We start from the raw sequence: 21,211 nt of genomic DNA, 5'->3' as shown, positions 1-21,211 counted from the left end.
CTTAATTTGGAGAAAAAAAAAGTTTGGCTGATTTAGTCCATGACTGTGCAAATGTATCAAATGTGTAGCTTGATACATACGCACCGCTAATCGAATGGGACTTTCATGTGATAAAACAGACATGCATTATCTTCAACAGAAACTGGACCACATTTAGTCACCGATACAGTATTTTGGGATGTTAATACTTTGAGCATTTCTCAGGGCATTCCTGTTGATATGCCCTCTCTGAACTACATGGAAGCCTTTCTACCTAGCTGGGGCAGTGTCTAAGGAACAAACCCCCTTGTGATTCAGCTGTCTTCAGTTTCCTTTTGAAACTTCCCTGTTGTTGCCTTGTTGATACAAAAAGTCCTTCCTCTCTGGAACGAGTGTTTTCTTGCTAATTAGACACTGTTTTCATCAGGCAAAACAAGGTCGTTTCTCTTTAATCATATGGTAATATATTAGTTACAGAGACTTGCATAAGAAGAAGGGGAATTTACATTTTTGACTGATTTGTTTCCAGTATTGTCATAGGTGAAATGTCTGTCAGGTTTCATGAAAGTATTTTTTGTGTTCTTATGGTCCTTGCCGTAGCATTTCCCTTTTCTCAGTTATTGGTACCTTGAGGCCAAAAAAACAAACATCCAGTTTGGCGTTAGGAAAGATGCCTATGCCTTGATTTAATTTTACAAGCTCAGATTACTATTGGACGTCAAAAAATAGAAAACAGATATTACATTCAGAAATGCTATACATTATTATACATTAAGCCCGCTCAACATCCTCATAATAGACATTCAAACAAGGTACTATCTTTTGAATATAAACATTTTAAGAAAGGAAAATAAAAGGGTTATTATTGTTATTATAGGATTGTTAATTTCTCTAGCTTTTACGTCTTTTCGAAATCTCAACAATCTGATATTGGTTTAACTATTGTACTATAATTGTAAGCTTGAAGTTAGTCACATGTAATGAATATTAATTGTTTATAAAAGTGCTTCTGTATATTGATTAATGAGGGAAATAAGGCTGTAATGTGGCTGAAATAGCTAAATCCACTAATTTGAATGGGTGTCCACATAATTTTGTATATACAGAGTATAGTGTATATATGCGCAATACAAAAATAAGTGATCTAATGATTCTATCTTCGTGGCAAAATCTGCAGAGCTGAGATGGTTGTATGCCCCATATAAATGTTGCCTTGAAATTAGATGACCATCATAGGCTTTTCCAATTCCGTAGAAAATATTTGGCATCTTGAGTTGACAACTGGCCCCGGTTTAGAATCGGAAAAAGTCCTGTTTCAAATGAAGTATTCTTCTTTCTATTCTTCCTCGTTCAAAATCTCTAGTTGAACCTGTTCAATTTGAGAGGCACTGCCATACGTGTCGACAGAATCACCACACTCGGCCTCGTAGGTGTGGTAATTGCCCTTACGCTTGGCGATGTAGCACAGTACCAGCGCCCCGACCAGCACCAGCACCCCCAACAGAGGAAAAATTACTTCTGGGAAGGGAGAGAGACGGGTATAAATTAGACTGACAAAGGGGAGAATGGTCTCTGAAAATATAGAATACTCTTAAAGAGTAATATGTTTGTTCATAAGACACGTTATCATAGGGGTAATCATGAACTAGAACATCAAAGAAACATTACATTTTTATGTGTTAGTTCATTGATTTCAGGTAGGTGGATCGGCAGGTAGCCTAGCGTTTTAAGATTGTTGGGCCAGTAACCGAAAGGTCATTGGTTCAAATCCCTAAGGTGAAAAATCTGTCGACCTGCCCTTGAGCGAAGCACTTCTAGAAGTTTCTCTGGATAAGAGCACCTGCGAATTGACTTCAAATGTAAGTCAAATAAATGACATTTCTTGATAGAGTAAAAAAAAAGATGTCAGAACGTTGTTTCCTCAGCATGGCGAGGGAAACGATAACAATTATATAGGTGAAACCAGAAACAATTAGTTGAGGACTTTCCATTTACGTATACTCATGGAATTAGTTCCATTTTCAGACTATAGAGAGAACAATAATGCTTCCACATCTGGATAACCATCTCTAAAGCTTAGGGGTTAGGCCGGGCTAATGTAAAGCACCTTGTGACAACTGCTCATATAAAAACGGCTTTAAAAATACATTGTGATTGATATATTTCTCACCTATGAAAATGGCTTCAAAGGATCCCTCATATGTGTTGGTGGCTCCCACTGCAAATGACACCAGAACAGACAACACGATAATGACATTAGAGAGACAGGGCCTCGTAGTCAACACACAGAAATGTACGATACCTACTGATTTATCATTACATTTCCCTTCAGATTTCACCATACATTCATTACGCTAGCTTGTTTGACGCTTGCTTGCGTTGCTTATCACCGTAGTTTGACTCTGGTTTAGACTATACAGTACTGACAGAGTTGTGTGTACAGTATACGATGTGGCTTTGAGTACAGCTACACTGTTGACTTTAAGTAGCCTATCTCCTGATTCTCCTGTGTCTGAAGCACGGAGGCAGCTTGATGTACAAGTACACCTCCTGGACAGGCCGCTAGTCTAGCGCAGGGCCTGTTGACTGAATGTTATTCTCTCACTAAAACAGTGACAGGTAGAAGGTGCCTTTCTACCTGTAAAAAGTGAAGGGAGACTAAATCAAGAGGAATGAAGGAGATGCTAAGTATAAGTTATTGCAATGGAACAGCCGTCCAATCCACCTTGACTTTAATCAAGCCAAGGGACACAAACACTCCAATCAGCTCAATGTGTGTCATCCCCTCCACCCAACCTATCTCACAGTGCATCCCCAATACACATACACACACTTCCCAGAACAACTTCCAGGTGTTTAGTGAAAAAAGTCACACACTTCAAAAGTGCCAAGTAAAAAAAAAAAGAAGTGTGCCGGGGCGCTTCAGTGGGCAATACCTCATTAACTCTTAATTACCTGCTTCATCAGAGGAGTTAGCCTATCATTAATGATTCATTAATCACTATCGCAAAATGTGCAACCCCTTCCAAGGATGCCTCCCAAATGGAACCCTATTCCCCTTCATAGTGCACTACTTTTGACCAGGGCCCCTGGTGCTCTGGTCAAAAAGTAGCACACTCCATAGGGAATGTTGCGCCCACCAAGTCATTATCAAGATACATGCGTCGATAACCACCCTCCCTGAACAGGGGCACAAGTGTAGTGGATGACATGGCGGAGGTTGAGCTGAGAGTGGGAGATTGCTGCATTTAGAAGTGAAAGAGGGTAAGAGGTGTTAGTAGTGTGTGTCAGTACTGAGAGAGTACATGTTTGAGCAGGGAGAGGAGAGTTCACAGGGTTTTTTAACTCTCACCGTGTGAGGTCAGAGACAGGATGGTAATTGAGACTGAGGCATGTAGGCTTCAGGGAAAGACTACTCTCTCTGTCTGCTCACACACACACACACACACACACACACACGCGCGCAGTGAGAGACTTCAGGGAGAGATTGCTCGTGCTCGCTCTCGGTCTGCTCACACCCAGCCTTGTCATATCCATATCCCCCTGCCTCTTCTTACAACATTTGCATACGTCTCCCTTTTTATATTCATACATACACTACATGACCAAAAGTATGTGGACACCTGCTTGTTGAACATCTCATTCCAGGGACCAACACTCTAGGGGTGTCAGTTTGGGAACACTATTTCGGTGGATCACATATAATTTCTAAGAAAGTGTTCAATTGAACACTGTGGGTGTTAAAATACTGATCTAAAATTTGCTGTGTACATACAACTGTTTATTATAGTGAAGAAGGTAAACTACAACCAACAAGTAAGAAAAAACTGAAAAGTAGGGTAAGAATAAAATGAGGAAAGTAGAAAATAGGGACATGTCAAAACAGGACAATTCAAGAGACGGCCACACTGGACAGGACAGGACCGGACAAGACAAAGCAAGACTTGTGGAAAAGTAGCCTGTTAGCATAGGGCTGTTAATAGTAGGTACCATTTTAATATTGTCTGGGGTGGCCTGCGGGCAATATAGGATAGAAATGGTTCCCAGATTGTGTTAAAGTCCTTCAGTTTGTTATTTTGTGGATCTCTCCAGGGAGGCCAGGTTAGACAATAAATGAAGCCAGTGTATGGTTGAAACATTGGATCTGCTTTTCCAGTTCAGCAATATCACTTTTTGGGCGATTGTTAATGAAATCAATAGGAAGTGTCGTTTGTCCTTGGACATAGAGGAAACACAGGGGACGCCATCATCAAAGTAGTGTAGTATGCAGAGTGATGGGGATGCAAGAATGGTAATATGGAGGATGACTGAGGGAATGCTCAGAACTTTTTTCGAGTAATTCTCGATGATGGGACAAGACCAGAATGCATGGAGGTGAGTGTCAGGAAAGTATTTTTGGCAGACTGGACACAGAGGCGATCATCAAGCCCCATCAGGGACAGAAATAGGGAATTATTAATGAAAAGAGCAATGTTGGCAATATACAGTTGAAGTTGGAAGTTTACATACACTTAGGTTGGAGTCATTGAAACTCGTTTTTAAACCACTCCACAAATGTCTTGTTAACAAACTATAGTTTTGGCAAATCGGTTAGGACATCTACTTTGTGCATTACACAAGCAATTTTTCCAACAATTGTTTACAGACAGATTATTTCACTTACAATTCACTGTATCACAATTCCAGTGGGTCAGATGTTTACATACACTAAGATGACTGTGCCTTTAAACAGCTTGGAAAATTCCAGAAAATGTCGACATGGCTTTAGAAGCTTCTGATAGGCTAATTGACATCATTTGAGTCAATTGGAGGTGTACCTGTGGATGCATTTCAAGGCCTACCTTCAAACATGGGAAAATCAAAAGAAATCCCCCAAGACCTCAGAAAAAAAAATTGTAGACCTCCACAAGTCTGGTTCATCCTTGGGAGCAATTTCCAAATGCCTGAAGGTACCACATTCATCTGTACAAACAATAGTACGCAAGTATAAACACCATGGGACCACGCAGCTGTCATAACGCTCCGGAAGGAGACGCATTCTGTCTCCTAGAGATGAACGTACTTTGGTGCGAAAAGTGCAAATCAATCCCAGAACAACAACAAAGGACCCTGTGAAGATGCTGGAGGAAACAAGTACAAAAGTATCTATATCCACAGTAAATACAGTCCTATATCGACATAACCTGAAAGGCCGCTCAGCAAGGAAGAAGCCACTGCTCCAAAACCGCCATAAAAAAAGACAGACAACGGTTTGCAACTGCACATGGGGACAAAGATCGTACTTTTTGGCGAAATGTCCTCTGGTCTGATGAAATAAAAATAGAACTGTTCGGCCATAATGACCATCATTATGTTTGGAGGAAAAAGGGGGGGCTTGCAAGCCAAAGAAGACAATCCCAACCGTGAAGCACAGGTGTGGCAGCATCATGCTGTGGGGTGTTTTGCTGCATGAGGGACTGATGCACTTCACAAAATAGATGGCATCATGAGGAAGGGAAAGTCTGTGCATATATTGAAGCAACATCTCAAGACATCAGTCAGGAAGTTAAAGCTTGGTCGCAAATGGCTCTTCCAAATGGACAATGACCCCAAGCATACTTCCAAAGTTGTGGCAAAATGGCTTAAGGTCAACAAAGTCAAGGTATTGGAGTGGCCATCAAAGATTTTTTTTTACATTTTACATTTTTGTCATTTAGCAGACGCTCTTATCCAGAGCGACTTACAGTAGTGAATGCATACATTTCATTTTTTTTTTTTTGTACCTCAACCCTAGAAAATTTGTGGGCAGAACTGAAAAAGCGTGTGCGAGCAAGGAGGCCTCAATCCTGACTCAGTTACACCAGCTCTGTCAGGAGGAATGGGCCAAAATTCACCCAACTTATTGTGGGAAGCTTGTCGAAGGCTACCCGAAATGTTTGACCCAAGTTAAACAATTAAGGCAATGCTACAAAATACTAATTGAGTGTATGCAAACTTCTGACCCACTGGTAATGTGATGAAAGAAAATAAAGCTGAAATAAATCATTCTCTCTACTAGTATTCTGACATTTCACATTCTTAAAATAAAGTGATGAACCTAACTGACCTAAGACAGGGAATTTTTACTAGGATTAAATGTCAAGAATTGTGAAAAACTGAGTTTAAATGTATTTGGCTAAGGTGTATGTAAACTTCCGACTTCAATTGTATTTGTCCGCCACTATAGGTATCTTTACACTTTGGTGTAGACAACATGTTGGCATTTCTATCTTTATCAATGTGTGATTTCTGATGACAGTAATGTACTTACCTAAAAGAGTGTCTGAGGTTGTTTCAGTCATATCTGCGGAAGTTATTGTCAGAACTCCTGCAACAGCAAGCACATGGTAAAAAGATACATTAGCTACAAACACAAAATACCGTACTGCTGAAAGAGACAAAAGGAAGCCCCATTGCACTTTGCACAAGTGCAATGGGGCTTTCTTTTGAAGACAGTAATGTACTTACCTACAAAAGCATCTGAGATTGTTTCAGTCATATGTGCAGGAGTTGTCAGAACTCCTGCGAAAGCAAGCACATAGTAAAAAGATACATTAGCTACAAACACAAAATACCGTACTGCTGAAAGAGACAAAGGAAGTCCCATTGCACTTTGCACAAGTGCAATGGGGCTTTCTTTTGAAGACAGTAATGTACTTACCTACAAAAGCATCTGAGATTGTTTCAGTCATATGTGCAGGAGTTGTCAGAACTCCTGCGAAAGCAAGCACATAGTAAAAAGATACATTAGCTACAAACACAAAATACCGTACTGCTGAAAGAGACAAAAGGAAGCCCCATTGCACTTTGCACAAGTGCAATGGGGCTTTCTTTTGAAGACAGTAATGTACTTACCTACAAAAGCATCTGAGATTGTTTCAGTCATATGTGCAGGAGTTGTCAGAACTCCTGCGAAAGCAAGCACATAGTAAAACGATACATTAGCTACAAACACAAAATACTGTACTACTGAAGAGACAAAAGAAAGCCCCATTGCACTTTGCACAATTGCAATGGGGCTTTCTTTTGAAGACAGTAATGTACTTACCTACAAAAGCATCTGAGATTGTTTCAGTCATATGTGCAGGAGTTGTCAGAACTCCTGCGAAAGCAAGCACATAGTAAAAAGATACATTAGCTACAAACACAAAATACCGTACTGCTGAAAGAGACAAAAGGAAGCCCCATTGCACTTTGCACAAGTGCAATGGGGCTTTCTTTTGAAGACAGTAATGTACTTACCTACAAAAGCATCTGAGATTGTTTCAGTCATATGTGCAGGAGTTGTCAGAACTCCTGCGAAAGCAAGCACATAGTAAAACGATACATTAGCTACAAACACAAAATACTGTACTACTGAAGAGACAAAAGAAAGCCCCATTGCACTTTGCACAATTGCAATGGGGCTTTCTTTTGAAGACAGTAATGTACTTACCTACAAAAGCATCTGAGATTGTTTCAGTCATATGTGCAGGAGTTGTCAGAACTCCTGCGAAAGCAAGCACATAGTAAAAAGATACATTAGCTACAAACACAAAATACCGTACTGCTGAAAGAGACAAAGGAAGCCCCATTGCACTTTGCATAGCCCCACCTGAACAAGCCTAAATCCAGTGAAAATGTTCTGTGGACCAATGAAGAAAAAAAACATGGGGAAGGTTCGATAGTGCTTTGGGGTTCCTTTTGTACTTTGGGCCTTGAATGTGTGCAAGACAGGTCGTTGGCAGTAGTAGCCTATAATCAGTTGGAATACCAGGTTTACATCATGCTTCCCTTTTTTTCCATCAAGTTGACTATTTTTGAAGAAATGAATCTATGGCATTATTTTGGATGCATAAGACATAAGTTTATTCTATACAAAATTAAATGAATTATTTGAACAACTGTGCAGAAAGTGTGGTTTCACATAAAACAATATTCTAAATAGTGTGCCTTCAACAGGATTTGACTTCATAACAAAGTGTCCCATAGTTCCCTTCGCTACCTGCTGAGCTACCAGTCAAGTGAACCTACATGTGCAAAATCCTAACTATATTCGTAAGTACGGTGTCCAGTAGAGGTCAATGACTGAAAGCAGCTTGGAATTGAATAAGGCACCGAAACCACAATGAAATAAGTGGGATCTCACATTTTGCAACACATGGTTTGAAAAAAGCACGTGATGAAACGAAGCCTTGGACGTAATTGATGACGTACTTCTGATAAAGTGCTACACGTAGACACACTTCTTCGAAGTTAGCTGTTTAGAGACTTCAACGCATGCCTCGGAGCCCCGGTATCAAACGTAACATCACTGCTAATCACTTCACAAACCAGCTTATTGTGATTTTGCAGGTTGGATGTGACCCATGATCCGATATTTTCAGACCACAACGTTGAGGACAACTAGGCCATAACTAAAGGCCTTACGACATGTACAATATAAGGTCATAAAGGGTTTACTTTGAATTTAAACACATTCACTTTCTGTAGGCGGTCACTTGAAGGTTTCAGGACCTGAAGTTATTGAATGCAACAACCATTTCTCTGTCACTAACAAACACAGTCATGGGTGGATATCTCTCACATTCACTTGAAAGGCATCCTGGGAGAAATGCAAATGAGGCTTTCAACCTACAATGTAAAAACAACACCCCGCCAAAATACCATAACTCTACTGGTTCTATTTTTGGTTGGCGGTAAGGAGGCGCATGTGTCAAGCCTACGTTAGTTTGCAATTTTGTCATGTAAAAACTGGCTCACTGGCATTTTCCAGCCCTAACGCCAGGTTCAGCAATTTACCTGTCCTAACATCAGATCACTTGCGCTGAGGGGGAGGGGTGGCAATGTTTGAGGTGTGTCCTTGAAGGTCACGAACAGTCATTCTGATTCCCATGTAAAATAGACTTTTGAGTGACTAAAAACTATCACCCATAATATTTTGTGTGGATAGAAATGCTCAATATTTGAGAAAAAGTACTTTTTCTCTCATAGCTAACTACCTGGAAGTTTGAAAAGACAGGCTGAGGGGGCAGGGAGTTTATATTCATGAGCTTGCATTGACTGACAGCTCTTTGAAACGCCTATGTCAAGAAATGTGGATGTAGTGAGCAGTGTTGCAGTAAAATCCTCTCAAGCCAATTTGGTGATACACGAAGCAACTCAAACAGCATTGAAATTGCTTCAATGATGGCAATTTGTTTTTTATACATCTGCAGTTGTCTGTTGGGATGCAGTTCACAGCAGCACTGATGGACGTGTTGACATGAGTTTTGAACGACCCTTCCCCCCTTTTGTTCAATGCTGGCTGGAGACCTAGCTAGCCAGTAAGTAGCTAACACCAGACCCCAGATGAAAGGGGAGACATCACATTTTGGCGCCAGTAGTGTAGCTATCTAGCTATATAAACCACGCCCCTGTCACGGTCGTCGTAGTAAGTGGACCAAGGCGCAGCGGGTTGAGTGCTCATTTTCACTTTTATTTTTGAACACTTAAATAAACAAAACAATAAACAAACTAACAGTCTTGCATGCTAACCACAGCAGTGCAAATAACAACCTCCCACAAATCCCATAACAAACATACTCCGAATTATAGGACCTTCAATCAGAGGCAACGATAAACAGCTGCCTCCAATTGAAGGCCCCAATCCCAATACCTAAACATAGATCTAAACACCCTAGAGCAGACATAGAAATATACAAACATCTAACATAGACCAAAACCCCGGAATACATAAATCAAACACCCCTCTACATAAACAACACACCCCGAACCACATAAAACAAATACCCCCTGCCACGTCCTGACCAAACTATAATAACAAATAACCCCTTTTCTGGTCAGGACGTGACAGCCCCTCTGCAAACACGCCTTCTCCAATGTTGGTTACAAGGTGGTACTTATTTAAAGAAGGGTAATTTGACAAATATCTACAAAAGATAGGTACATTAGTTACAAATGCAACACAGTACAGTTCTTTCTCAGAGACTGAACAAGTGCCACTGCAAGCTACAGTATACTAGAGCTTAGGGCTAAGAAGATGAATCAGTAGAACAAACAAGGAAGTGTCTCTCTCTGCCCCTAAGGGTGTGACTCTGCTGGTTCCCCTTGCTGCTGAGTTACAGCATCCCAAACGGCTCGCTATTCCCTAAATAGGGCCCTACTTTTGACCAGGGCACATAGAGCTCTGATCTCAAGTAGTGCACTAAATAGGTAACAGGGGGCCATTTGGGACATAACCACAGTATGCTGTATGCATGCCTCTTCTACTGTTTCTGTATCCAGAACATTTGTTTTCCCAAGACAGAGCAGAACCCCGTCCATAGGATGTCCCCCCCCCCGGGAGGAAACAAGTTGCACTGGCGCCCAACCACGGGGACTGAGCCGGTAGTTGGTGGCATGGCACAAAATAGACTCCACAGCCCCACTGACTGACTGATACAAATATTTGTATGAGGACTAAATGTGCCTGAGAACAGAATACATTCCCAAAAGGAGAGCTAATCGATTATCTGAAAGCTGCCTGCACAGCTTTGATCTCTGCTGGTATATCTTTTCCACGAGACCAGGGCAGGGGCATCATATCTCCTATCTCCTCTGGTCCACAGCTTAATGGCAGGCTACATGATGATAGTGCTTTAGAAACAAGCATTGTTGCTGCTCTGGGTTTATTTGGAATTAACATACAACCTGGAACCTAACACGATATTTTTAGTTTGGGGTAATAGTTTCCTGTTCATCGATAGTAACAACATTGTCTCCTACGTCACTTTCCATTACCTTATTCAAAGTAAGCTCAAAACAGTGGGGAGACTAAATACAGTGGGGAGTTGTACGTGGCAATTGTAGTTCAATTCTAGTACAGTACACACAGTTGTAGCGCTTGTTGTTCTCAATTCAAACCTTGACCCAGTTTGTGTCAGATTGTTATATTGAATATTTTCAAGACAATGCTGATGCAAATATGACATATAGGGGACAATATTGTCTAGTATCACTGCAATGGAAAGGTAGAGTACGAGCTTTGCTTTGATATTAGCTGGGTTCTTTTCATGAGGGCGTCCCAGATTCCCAAGTTAACTCCAGGCAGTTGGTTGGTCTTTTGATAAGGGGATGATGGCTGACTGTAACATTCCCCCGTATATCCCTCTGATGTTTCCCCTCTCTCTGACCTCCCCTCGGCTGCCCAGGGGTACAGAGTGGTTGATAGGCCAGGCAGGGGCCACAATGACGGTAATTTACATTTATTTTGTTTTGAAGCAGAAGTCCTTGGAGAGGAGGGTGAGATGAGATGGCTTTGTAGTGAGATCATTTGGGGCTCTGGCCCAGCTCTCTGTAGTTAATGAGGTACAGACAGAGAGCCTCATGTGAAGGAGAGCGGTGTAATGTACTGTAAGTATGGGCTTCCTGTTGCTGCAGGGGTCATTCACTTATTGTTATGGCTTTAAGAGGTTGGACAAGTATATTATTGCCTGGGGGGGATATGGGCTACAGGGCATTTGAGGGGGTTATTCAGCGAAGAAAATGTTCAGCTGATTAAAATAAGGACATCTATGCATTCATGTGGGTGTCAGAGAGAGGGAAAGAGCGAGAGAGATTTGCTGAAACGACAATGGTTGCCATTTGTATAGTTCCTACAGATATATCCACTATATCCACACTTAAGGGAGTGCTTCTCTATTAAGGTTAACAACACTATCTTAGACCCTTTCCCTAAACCGTTTTCACACAGCACCATCCTTTCGTCCTCAATGACATCATCCATGATGCAATAGTACAGTCAGAGCCCAGCACAGTAAGTGGGCTATGCTGTAGTATGCTGTATGGCCTATGTATCTGTATATATGTATCACTTATGCTATTGTTACTCAATACTATCTGCCCTTCTGCTACGGTGACTGTCCCTATAGGGACTGCCCCAAGGGCAGCAACATCAGTAGTATCTGCCCTGTTGCTACAGTTACTGTCCCTATAGGGACTGCCCCAAGGGCAGCAACATCAGTAGTATCTGCTCTTCTGCTATGGTGACTGTCCCTATAGTGACTGCCCCAAGGACAGCAACATCAATAATAATCTGCTCTTCTGCTATGGTGACTGTCCCTATAGTGACTGCCCCAAGGACAGCAACATCAATAGTATCTGCTCTTCTGCTATGGTGACTGTCCCTATAGTGACTGCCCCAAGGACAGCAACATCAGTAGTATCTGCCCTTTTGCTACAGTTACTGTCCCTATAGTGACTGCCCCAAGGACAGCAACATCAATAGTATCTGCTCTTCTGCTATGGTGACTGTCCCTATAGTGTGCCCCAAGGGTGACTGTCCCTACAGTGACTGCTTCAAGCGTGACTGTCCATATAGTGACTGACCCAAGGGCAGCAACGTCAATAGTATCTGCCCTTCTGCTACGGTGACTGTCCCTATAGTGACTCCCCCAATGGTGACTGTCCCTATAGTGACTCCCCCAAGGGTGACTATCCCTATAGTGATTGCCCCAAAAGCAGCAACATCAGTAGTATCTGGCCTTCTCATGAGAGAAGGTTGTTCAAACGTTAAATAATTTAAAGCATCACAATGGTATTTTCCAGTGAATGGATGCTGTACCATATCATTTCGATCTGGCTATTGAATTTGGATCAACATAATACTTTTGTGAAGGAGCTACCTATAGGTGTGTGGCTGTTCCTTTAACAAGACTACAACACTTACAGCAATCCATGTCCTGATTAAGATAGAAGGAGCTGCTGCATCTCCTCCTTCTCCTCTTGCTTTTTAAATGTATTTCTACTCTGATTTCCCAGCTGTCAAAGCAGCAGTTTGAGGTGAAGGCCGTGGCGCAGGCACTCTCCCAGGACCTGACTACGGTGCTGCTCTGAGCCAATGAGGTGACCTTGAGTTCCCTGCCTGGTCTACTGGGCACAGGCCGTTTGACATGCCTGACAGATGCTTTCTTTCCTCTCATTAACTTGTGAGAGGTGTGAAGAGAGAAAGAGAGGTGGGGGAGAGAGAGAAGCCCCGTTTATACCTGGTTCTAACTTGCGTCCGTTGTCCTGATATTGTCAGCATTCTTATTGTGCCCAGATTTTTAGACCGGTGTAGATGATTTAAAGATGCATTGGGATCTGAAGGTGATCGGATGTCCTGACCACATCCGGAGGTAGTCAGACACGCATTATGTCTGAATATCTTACCTGTGTAGGCCGATCTGGATAGTGAAACCAATTCATTCATCATCATCCCGCCCTCTAGAATCGTTGGCAGGTAACGCCATTGACTTATTGCATCAATACATGTCTTAAAATAAATAAATATTGAAAGAATAACTGTCAAATAATTTGCATACAGCGAGGGGCCAGGATATCTGGTCACAATGCAGACACAGTGAACATGGATAAGAGACACATCTTACTACCATCTGTAGATGCAACGGATACAGTGTGGGCATAGTCAGAATGTGGATGAGATCAGGACAAAGGACGCATGTTAGAACCAGGTATAAACGAGGCTAGAGAGAGAGTAGAGACAGAAAGGGGAGGGGGGAGAGGGAGAGAGGGGGAAGGGGGGAAGGGGAGGGAGAGAGGGGGAGAGGGAGAGAAAGGAAAAAGGTCTAATTTGAGGCAGTGGACCCAGACTTGACTCCTCAGATCATTGAGCTGGAGCAAGAATACAGGCAGGAAAGACACTAATGAGACTGAATGATCATACTGAGATGTTTGAGTAGCCCTTTACACTTGTACATGTGTACAGGTGGAAAATGGCAGATTTGGGCACTGATAAGCTCATAAATTGGAACACTGTCTGTACAATAACATTCTAAACATGACGTCAGTGCTCAGTTCTTCACAACGCTGTATGGGTTTTGACTGACAGCCGTTTTGAACTTGAGCACCGCACGCGACAAGAAGTTGCCCCCATCCCTCCTGCTAATTTTTTGTTGTCTGAGTGAGAGAAATTATGTAAATGAAGATGACTCGATGTATTTTGAAAGAAATACCGCTTTGATGTCATACAAGCAAGCCAAACACCTGTGAGTCCAAATGTGCGCTTCACATTTCCATAACATAAAACTCATGTCATATACAGTGTCAACGTTTATGATCACTATGTTTGATGTACAGTTACAAGATGACATGGTGTCATAGCCTGGGTTATTGTGAACAGAATGAGTCTGTTTGTCTATTGTGATGAAAAATTGCAGTTGAACACGGACCTGAATGCATTCATGACTCCTTTCTATGCTCACCAAAATTACGATTTCTCTGACTTGCCCTGTGAATAGAGTAACACTGTACTATCATATTTTATAACTTGACAATCGAACAAGCTTTCAAATGATTCCCACCTGACCCAGATTGCGATTTATAATGGGCCTTTCTTGGATTGCGTAAACAACAACAGTAATTGTGTGATTGTGGGGATGCAGGGCTGTTCCAAACAAAACAAACATTTGCATGCTCTAGGCCACTTGGAGACACCAGTTAGTTCTCTCACTCAAACTCTTGTCATTTTTTTGGTCTTATGTTGCACCTACCTCACATTTTCAAGGAATATTCTTATCCTGTTAGTGAATGTATCCAGAGTATTGTCAGATTTCGTTATCAACAAATGCAGTGAAAAGTACAGTAAATGTAAAATGCACTGTAATGTTTGGATTCACTCTTGTCAGGTGAACTGTTGTGTCCTCATTTTTTGGTCTAATTATTTCCCCATAGTCTCCAAACTGCTCCCTTTCAATTGTTACCATGCTTATGCATATGCTTTCTTCTGTAAGAAACATTTCAAATTAGACCAATCCATACAGGCCAATTCCTATGAGTGTAAAGGGATAATTAACGCAGAATGGTAACATAAAATAGTGCGATTTTTGACAGGAAGGCAAGTTAAGATCCACATAGCAGTGTGGTAGTGGATTTGGAATTGATCATGTATTTTAAGTTGAGGAACTGCTACTACTGTATATATTATTTTAAACCTGTTGTGCTTCTTTCTTTTTACTTTAGTTAGAACACAGTTGGTAGCAAAAAGTTATATTTGTCTTCAGTCCACAAGCTTGATCAATGTAAACTATGTTTTAATAGTTGATGTTCAGTACTGCTCTCTTGGGAACAACATTATTTCGTTTTAGACAGATTTGTAGCATCTAAATCAACAGGAAACATACGCATAAAGGAATAGCAGATAGTCACACACCTGCTAATCAACATCTGATTGTCTCACCTCAATGAACTCTCCCCACAAAAAATACAAAATTACTGCCTTACAATTCTACTCTAACCGGTGAGTGCATTCGAGAATGATCTCTTTGCTTCTTCACTGTCTCCCAAGGCTGTTCTGACAGTCCAAAGCCTGCTGTGTCCCTTTGTTATTCATGTAGCATTGCCTTCCTCTCAGACAGCATCACGTTGAGCCTGTCGTACAACTACAGTGCGGAGTCACTTTGATGCAGACATACACGGATCCCGTCACTGAAGAGGGGGATGAGCTAAGGGTTTAATTCGGTCACTTTGACTGGTGAGACACGCTGTGTTGGATGGCACTGTGGTAGCTGTTCTTTGTCAAACAAACCGAGGGGAATATGAGCGGAGAAGATTCTCACAGGAATGTTTTCATGTAGATAGCCGACGTGATGTATGTCAGTGAGAGAAAGTGACTCTCTCTCTTTGTTGTAAGATAACCTCTTCATAACACCGTGTTTAACAATGATGAAGGTTCGTTAGTTAACAGTTTGAATTCAGTTCAAATGTGGTCTAATATTGTTCCTAGGATTTAACAAGAGAGAAACAGAAAGACACATTTGTTTCTCTTCAAAACTGCCTCACAATATTTTCCCCTACCCTTTATAAAAGCAATGGGAGCACAATTAACTCTGTTCCTTAAGTACCCCCACCAGTACATATTTTTGTTATGGCCCCTGGACAAGCACACCTGATTCTACTTGTCAACTAATCATCAAGCCCATGACAAGTTGAATCCGGGGCTACAACAAAAATCTGTGCTGTTGGGGGTACTCGAGGACCGGAGTTGGGAAACACTGGTTTAATTGGGAGACTGTTACTCTCTTGTTACATCTTTGGAACAGTATTAGACCACATTTGAATTGGTAGGGTGGCAGATAGCCTAGCGGTTAAGAGCATTGGGACAGTAACTTGAATAAATGGAGGGGGAAAAAAGTATATCATGCAAGTTTTGCGCCAATACACATGTAGGATCTTAATTTGAAGCAGTTTGCTACAGCAGGAAAATAATCCTACATGAAATGTGGATTATAATTAATGGAGGAGATGGAGACCCGCACACTGCCTGAAAAATGAAATAATATCCAAAAACTGAAGCTTGAATGCAAAATAAAGATTTGATGTAATTTAGATTTCCAGGAGCAATTATGGCTAAGTGCCTTGCTCAAGGGGACATTGTCAGATTGTTCACCTAGTCGGCTCAGGGATTCAAACCATCAAACTTTCAATTACTGGCCCAATGCTCTTAACCGCTAGGCTACATGCCACACAGAAAGCTGTTGTTTATTTGAACATCACGGTGGCCAAAAAAATCATAGTACCAATCATTTATGATATTTCTCTGTCCGCTTTTTTATACTGTATAATGCAGATCATGCATTCTATTGTACTAGGTACCAATTATAGATTTTCTGATGTATTTTCTTGCTTGATCATGTGACATGCAATTATCCTTGAAATAGAAACAGGTGTGTGTGCCGACCATTTATACTGAGGTTGGCCTGAGGCCGAAACTTTTGTTTAGATTTTTTTGGGCACCATGATGTTCAAATTAGCATCTTTATTGCATTCAAGCCTCAGTTTTGGATCTCCATTTCCTCCAGTATTCTTATTTGGACTCATACGCACCTGGAACCAACACTATTTAGTAGTAACCTTTAAAGAGCGCCTGCTATCATTTAAAAAACATAATTAATTAATGGACATTTTGTAGGGGTTGATACATTTTTCGTAAGGGAAAATGAAGTCTGAAATTTCAGTGGAAATTGCAAACTTCAGAAGACTTTTTAAACATTCTGTAAGAAACATAAAAATGTAGCCCTATCCATATAGGCCAATTCCCACAAGAATTGGCCTGTATACTTAACACTACAAGTTAAGTATAATTAACAGTACAAATTTCACATTTCCTGCATTGCAAGAAAGTGCTCCTGCAAAAGGGTGATCAAATTAAGGTCCTACATCTGTATTCATCCATACGGTTTTCAGATGCTAATTTTATTATTTTCAGAGCATTTGAGAGAGCTCCCGTGTGTGTGTGTGTGTGTGTGTGTGTGTGTGTGTGTGTGTGTGTGTGTGTGTGTGTGTGTGTGTGTGTGTGTGTGTGTGTGTGTGTGTGTGTGTGTGTGTGTGTGTGTGTGTGTGTGTGTGTGTGTGTGTGTGTGAGCGAGAGAGATAGAGGGTGAATTTGAGCTGCTACCAGTCAGTCTGTCCTTATCACTAGAGCAGAACTTGTGGTGCTGGAGGCTTTCCTACCCAGACTTGGCTGGCTGATAAACAGACACTCCCCATAATCTGCAGGTCCATAGTGTGATACACCCTTCTAACCCTCTCTGGAGGCTCTGTCTCTCTCTCTCGTACCTTCTTCACTCTTTCAAAGCCATCTTTTCTTCCTGAGGAGGAACTAACAACTAAGAGGTCCTTTCCTCTCTGTTCATTCTGTTGTCTAACGCTCTCTTCTCTGGACCATCTCTAAGGCAACCTTCAACCTCCTCAGTCACCTGCTCTGGGCTCTGACACTCTTGGAATGTTGGCGTAGATTCTGGGTGCATCCCAAATGGTACCTTATTCCCTTTGCTCCATATAGGGAATAGGGTGCCATTTGGAATGAGGCCATTGTCTGAGAGCTTGCTTTAGAACAGTGTGGGATTTAATTAATATACTTGTATTTCCTAATGAGTTTGCATAGAACATGAATAAAACATGATTTAGGAGGATAGTAGTGGGATTGTGGGCGATCCTTTTGGCCTAAGAATATCTAATAGTCTAAATATTTCCCCCTACATAAAGATTTGTTTTAGGTTTTGTCCAACAGGATACAAATCCTTTGGATTAGCTTTGTCTTCACAGCAGGTCGAAGCAAAGTTTGTCCTCTCTTGTCTTGTCCACCACTTCCCTAAATACCACTAGAGTAGTACCTTGTAGGTCTATGGTTGTATCGTGTGGAGAATGTGGTACACTCACCAGCTACGGAGGATTGTGTGAAGAGTTCTGTGACCGGGTCGTTGAGGGCCCCTATCCATGTCGAGGGGATTGTCGTAACTGCTGTGGTTGATGTCTCCATGATGAACAGTCAATACTGGACATGCAGAATGCAGAGAAATAGTGAATGGATTATTGGGAGAGATTTATTTCATAAATGAAACATAGCCCTTTCCCCTTTTACATATACAGAATTTCATAACAGTTAAGAGTGGATATTTTCATACAGTCAAAGTGGGGCATGTCGCTATTCAGAACCACACAAATTACACCAATGGCTACATGCATTATCAGGATTATTCCTCAATCTGAAAATCACTGATATGACAGAATTAATCCAGCTATTAAGGACGCTGTCTTGAAGCTCTCTACACTTCTTCTCTCTGTCTTCACAGTGCAACTTGTCTACAAAGTCTATCATAGAACGACAATACAAACTCCTTAATAGAAACGGTAACAGCCAAGACATGCAGAACTCACCAAGTCCAAGTCAAGCAATGAGTTTTCCTTTAACTCCCTTTCCGTGATGAATTTGTGAAACTGTTGGAAACCCATGCACAATGTGTTTTTTTTTCTCTCTCCCTTGATTGGGTGTGGGCCACATTTGTTGCTCTGTGAGCTGATCTGCTAATTCCCCTGGTAGACAAGGTCTCTTACGTAGGCACGTGTTAAGCATGCAGGCCCCTCCCTTTTACAAATGGGCCACAGCTGCTGGGTGATTGTCTCACACAATAGAACTGGCTGGGATAGGGTTATGGATAGGGCTAGGGGATAGGGAGGAGTAGAGGAAAACACAGGAAGCCTGTGAACTACTGTAGTGTAGAGTGATAGTGTCACACGGATAGGGTCCTGGGACAGAGTGAGGGCTAGGGTTATGGAGGGGAGGGAGAGAGAGAGACATACACAGGAAGACTGAAACCTATAGGGTGGACTGGTGGAAGTTAGCCTAGGCGACAGGTAGCCTAGCAGTTAAGAGAGTTGGGGCAGTAACCAAAACGTGGCTGGTTTAAATCCCAGATCCAACTAGGTGAAAAATTGGTCAACGTGCCCTTGCGCAAGGCACTTAACCCTAGTTGTTCTAGATAGGAGCATCTGCTAAATGCCTCAAATGTAAAAAATGGAACCAGTCCTAGTCTGGACAGCTAGGCAGTGTTAAGGCAGAAAAGAGTTACAGACAGACTCTTTGAACCAAGCGGAATCTCTCCCTCTAAACGAGATATAACAACTAAGGGTTATTACACATTGTCTCCCTCTGTGACTGCTAGTTGAGTGTTGTTCTAGCAGTCAGGGTAGGTGATCTGTAAACAGAATGACTTTTTAATCGCCACCCTTTTTTCAGTGAAACTTAAACTAATGTTTGTTGTCATGTCTGCAGATGCTAAACAGTTTCTAAGCAGGGCCAGATGGTGCTCAGTTGAATAGGCAATTACACAAATTACAAAGCCAAACATTTACCTGTGGAATAGGCCTACAGACTTAACAAATATGAAAATGCCCACTTGGCAGGTTTAATCATAAGTTTGTTAAGTCATTTAAATTGTAATTTTAAACTAAGTCAATTACCTGCATAATAAGTAGCCTACGGACTAGAATTAAAATCCTGTTCCATATTTGACAGGCAGAAAATAGGTGGCATAATCACATCAACGTATTGATTGGCTGACTATGCAGTTCAGGCTTGATGGGACAGTGTTGTGGGTTGTGTTGCGTTGTGTTGTGTGTGTGCATACATGTGTGCGTGCATGGATGTTTGTGTTGTGGAGTTCCCCTTGTTGTTTCTTGCCTTTCTGACATTCAACCACAACACTCAGCCTGTCATTTCATATGACCTGTGCTTGATGAGAGCCTGCCCACCGCTAGGCTACCAGAGCATTGAGGTCTTGAGGGTAAACGTCACAGCTGAGAAAATACCGAGGAGGATCGCTCCCTCCATGGGAGAGTGGCTTACTACGGTCTTCACCAGAATTGATTATACAGTAAGTATTACCTCCTTTGAAGAGCATCTGTTATCATGCTGAAAATTACAAGATGTTCTGATTACTGATGACGGCACAGAGAAGAGGCTGTGATGTGGTAGATACAGTTGAAGTCGGAAGTTTACATACACCTTAGCCAAATACATTTAAACTCAGTTTTTCACAATTCCTGACATTTAATCCTAGTCATTTTTTTTAGGTCAGTTAGGATCACCAGTTTATTTTAAGAATGTGAAATGTCAGAATAACAGTAGAGAGAATGATTTATTTCAGCTTTTATTTATTTAATCACATTCCCAGGGGGTCAGAGGTTTGCATACACTCAATTAGTATTTGGTAGCATTGCCTTTAAATTGTTTAACTTTGGTCAAACATTTTGGGTAGCCTTCCACAAGCTTCCCACAATAAGTTGGGTGAATTTTGGCCCATTCCTCCTGACAGAACTGGTGTAACTGAGTCAGGTTTGTAGGTTTGTAGGTTTGTACGCTTTTTCAGGTCTGCCCACAGGTTTTCTATAGGATTGAGGTCAGGGCTTTGTGATGGCCACTCCAATACCTTGACTTTGTTGTCCTTAAGCCATTTTGCCACAACTTTGGAAGTATGCTTGGGGTCATTGTCCATTTGGAAGACTCATTTGTGACCAAGCTTTAACTTCCTGACTGATGTCTTGAGATGTTGCTTCAATATATCCACATAATTTTCCTCCCCCATGATGCCATCTATTTTGTGAAGTGCACCAGTCCCTCCTGCAGCAAAGCACCCCCACAACATGATGCTGCAACCCCCGTGCTTCACGGTTGGGATGGTGTTCTTCGGCTTGCAAGCCTCCCTCTTTTTCCTCCAAACATAATGATGGTCATTATGGCCAAACAGTTCTATTTTTGTTTCATCAGACCAGAGGACATTTCTCCAAACAGTACGATCTTTGTCCCCATGTGCAGTTGCCAACCGTAGTCTGGCTTTTTTAATGGCGGCTTTGGAGCAGTGGCTTCTTCCTTGCTCAGCGGCCTTTCAGGTTATGTCGATATTGGACTTGTTTTACT

At 41.7% G+C, this 21,211-nt stretch overlaps 1 protein-coding gene across 14 annotated transcripts; it reads right to left on the bottom strand.

Moving 5' to 3' along the window:
• Positions 1-628: 628 nt before the first annotated feature.
• On the bottom strand, positions 629-18,850 carry LOC106575220 (uncharacterized). Of its 14 annotated transcripts, XM_045698796.2 has the most exons (11): positions 18,673-18,840; positions 18,175-18,289; positions 7,433-7,486; positions 7,240-7,293; positions 7,046-7,099; positions 6,853-6,906; positions 6,659-6,712; positions 6,466-6,519; positions 6,269-6,325; positions 2,150-2,197; positions 629-1,497 (listed from the first exon to the last, which is right to left on the bottom strand). In XM_045698796.2, the coding sequence occupies exons 2-11, from the start codon at positions 18,272-18,274 to the stop codon at positions 1,316-1,318; spliced, it is 711 nt and encodes a 236-aa protein (XP_045554752.1). In that variant the 5' UTR covers positions 18,275-18,289; positions 18,673-18,840; the 3' UTR covers positions 629-1,315. The 14 variants fall into 14 exon arrangements, with proteins under 14 accessions (XP_045554752.1, XP_045554753.1, XP_082819507.1 ...); XM_045698797.2 differs by lacking the exon at positions 6,466-6,519 and having other exon boundaries at positions 18,673-18,850; XM_082963381.1 differs by lacking the exon at positions 6,853-6,906 and having other exon boundaries at positions 18,673-18,839.
• Positions 18,851-21,211: the final 2,361 nt, after the last annotated feature.

The sequence above is a fragment of the Salmo salar genome, chromosome 17 (assembly GCF_965601325.2).
Source record: "Salmo salar chromosome 17, fSalSal1, whole genome shotgun sequence".
NCBI classification, from domain to species: Eukaryota; Metazoa; Chordata; class Actinopteri; order Salmoniformes; family Salmonidae; genus Salmo; species Salmo salar.
This window is presented reverse-complemented; position numbering and strand designations above follow the sequence as displayed.

Coding starts and splice junctions, on each gene's coding strand:
- LOC106575220 (XM_045698796.2), bottom strand. CDS start 18,274: ATGGAGACATCAACCACAGCAGTTACGACAATCCCCTCGACATGGATA. Junction 7,100..7,239: donor AATCTCAGATGCTTTTGTAG/GTAAGTACATTA, acceptor TTGCTTTCGCAG/GAGTTCTGACAACTCCTGCA. Junction 1,498..2,149: donor CTTTGAAGCCATTTTCATAG/GTGAGAAATATA, acceptor CTCCCTTCCCAG/AAGTAATTTTTCCTCTGTTG.